Source organism: Lactuca sativa, chromosome 5, assembly GCF_002870075.4.
Source record: "Lactuca sativa cultivar Salinas chromosome 5, Lsat_Salinas_v11, whole genome shotgun sequence".
NCBI lineage: Eukaryota > Viridiplantae > Streptophyta > Magnoliopsida > Asterales > Asteraceae > Lactuca > Lactuca sativa.
Genome location: NC_056627.2, coordinates 174,192,886 through 174,194,976, shown reverse-complemented (window position 1 = coordinate 174,194,976; position 2,091 = coordinate 174,192,886). Strand labels below are relative to the sequence as shown.

Genomic DNA, 2,091 nt, shown 5'->3' with positions numbered 1-2,091 from the left:
GGTCCACAAAGGTCAATATGAAGAAGTTCCAATGGTTCATCTTTTGTTAAACTTTCATTAACAATATTAATCAATTCAACAACATTTGAAAACTCATCTATCTTAACAACACCATATGCAAACCTATCGACTGGTACTTTGTTAAAATCAGCTATTGTGTTTTCACAATCATATGACATTACATCAACTTTTTCTCTTTCGAATGCAAGAAAAGGCAATAGGTTACGATGTTTTTCTTTGCTAATTTCAGACAAATGATGTAAAGCAGTTAATTTGGCATACAACCATTTTACAGAATTACAATAGATGTTACGTTGAGCTAACAACATTCGAACATCTTTATCTAGATTCTCTCTATCATTATTGACATTTCCTAATTGCAACTCTAGATACGCTACCCTGAATCGTTTCGTGCCTAGCAACTTTTGAGTCTCTAGCAATTGATTATTAAGTTTCATTGCCTCGTCACTAGCAGACACAACAATAGGATCAAAGTAAGCAATTATTTCATAATCATATGCATGTAAAGGAATATTGAAAGATTCGAGTATAAAGCGTACCTTTGTAGTCATTGGAGATTTGTCACTTGAATTCAAAACGAAGAAATGTCCAGATATCTCTTCTTTTTCTTCCTCTCGAATTCTACAAACATGGCACCATGAGTAGGATGTCTCATCTCCTCATCACCAGACCCGGATGACCAAATCTGATGTGTACCACTTTCTTCATCTTCATTCTCTCCTCTTGCCACAAGAGACAAACTCTTGGCTTTCTCACGAACTTCCTCCAGTTTTTCAGCATAGTAAGCTTCGTTCTTCACTCTATTCTTCTTCTCCTCTTTTTTTCGAAGCATACAATCAATTGCAAAATGATTCGCACCATTACAGTAATGACAATCTACACCAGAATCTCCTTTCAATTTCTTTTCCGCCTTCAAGTCTTTTACTTTATCATCATTCTTCTCAGGCTTTTCAAATTTCTTTTTCTCTTCCATACCAGACTTCGTAAGATTTCCTTTTATCTCACTCTGCTTTCCCTTAGAATTAAAAGGCTTTTTGAAGAACTTCTTAACACGATTATTTGAATAAAAAGTAATAGCTTCATCATCAGAATTCATAAGAAAACCTTCTTCGTCCGAATTCTCCTTTTCAGCAAATTCCACTTTAGACACTTTCAAAACTAGAGCTAGTGGTCCTCCTAAAATCTGTTTCGCTTCTTCCATTATCTCAGATACTTCACTTTCATGTGTCTTCAGTTGATTGTAAACATCATTCAATGAAGAAATATCAAAGCTTTGTTGATTTTTGATCATCAGACTAACACTCCTCCATTCCTTCCTAAGTCCCATGATAAAAGTAAGATTATACTCCATTAGAGACCTTATGATTCCATATCGATTACATCTGTATATCAACTCATTCAGACAATCATAGTAAACTTCAATTGTTTCAGTTTCCTTCTGTTTGAACTCTTTCATCTCAACCAAACATTGCTTAACAGAATTGATCTTAGTCTTCTCACTTCCTTGATACTTTTCCTTGAGAGTATTCCAGATATCCTTAGCAGTTTTACAACCACGAATGTGGTTATAAACAACATGTGGCAAGGCACCTCTCAATTCCCTCATACAACGCTTTTCGTGTTTCTCCAGTCTTGTTGGTTGATCTACAACAGCATAAGTAGTTCCATATGAAACAATATTTTGAACATTTGATGGAGGTTGTATTGTTCCTTTGATGCAATTCCACAACTCTTCATCCAGACCATTTAAGTAGTCTTCCATACAATCAGCCCACTGATCGTAGTATTCGGGAAGCAACATTGGAATTTTTGTTGATGAGCCGAGCAGATGAGAATACGAAGTCATTATGTTCATGTTGAAGTTTGCCATTGATGAACACACGAGAAAAATTCAGAAATCACAGAATACTTAATGAATTTGATATTTGATCAAACGAATTGATCAAAAACTTATAATCGATCACTCGATTATACAATGTGAATGCAGAATCTAATCAAATCTGTAGATCAGACGTGATTTTCAGAACCAAAAGCGCAGAAACTTTTGAGACAAAATAAATGACTCAAAAT

General features: G+C 34.8%; 1 protein-coding gene across 1 annotated transcript; it reads right to left on the bottom strand.

Moving 5' to 3' along the window:
- Positions 1-592: 592 nt before the first annotated feature.
- LOC111910032 (uncharacterized) lies at positions 593-1,891 on the bottom strand. Its single transcript, XM_023905827.1, has one exon. The coding sequence runs from the start codon at positions 1,889-1,891 to the stop codon at positions 593-595; it is 1,299 nt and encodes a 432-aa protein (XP_023761595.1).
- Positions 1,892-2,091: the final 200 nt, after the last annotated feature.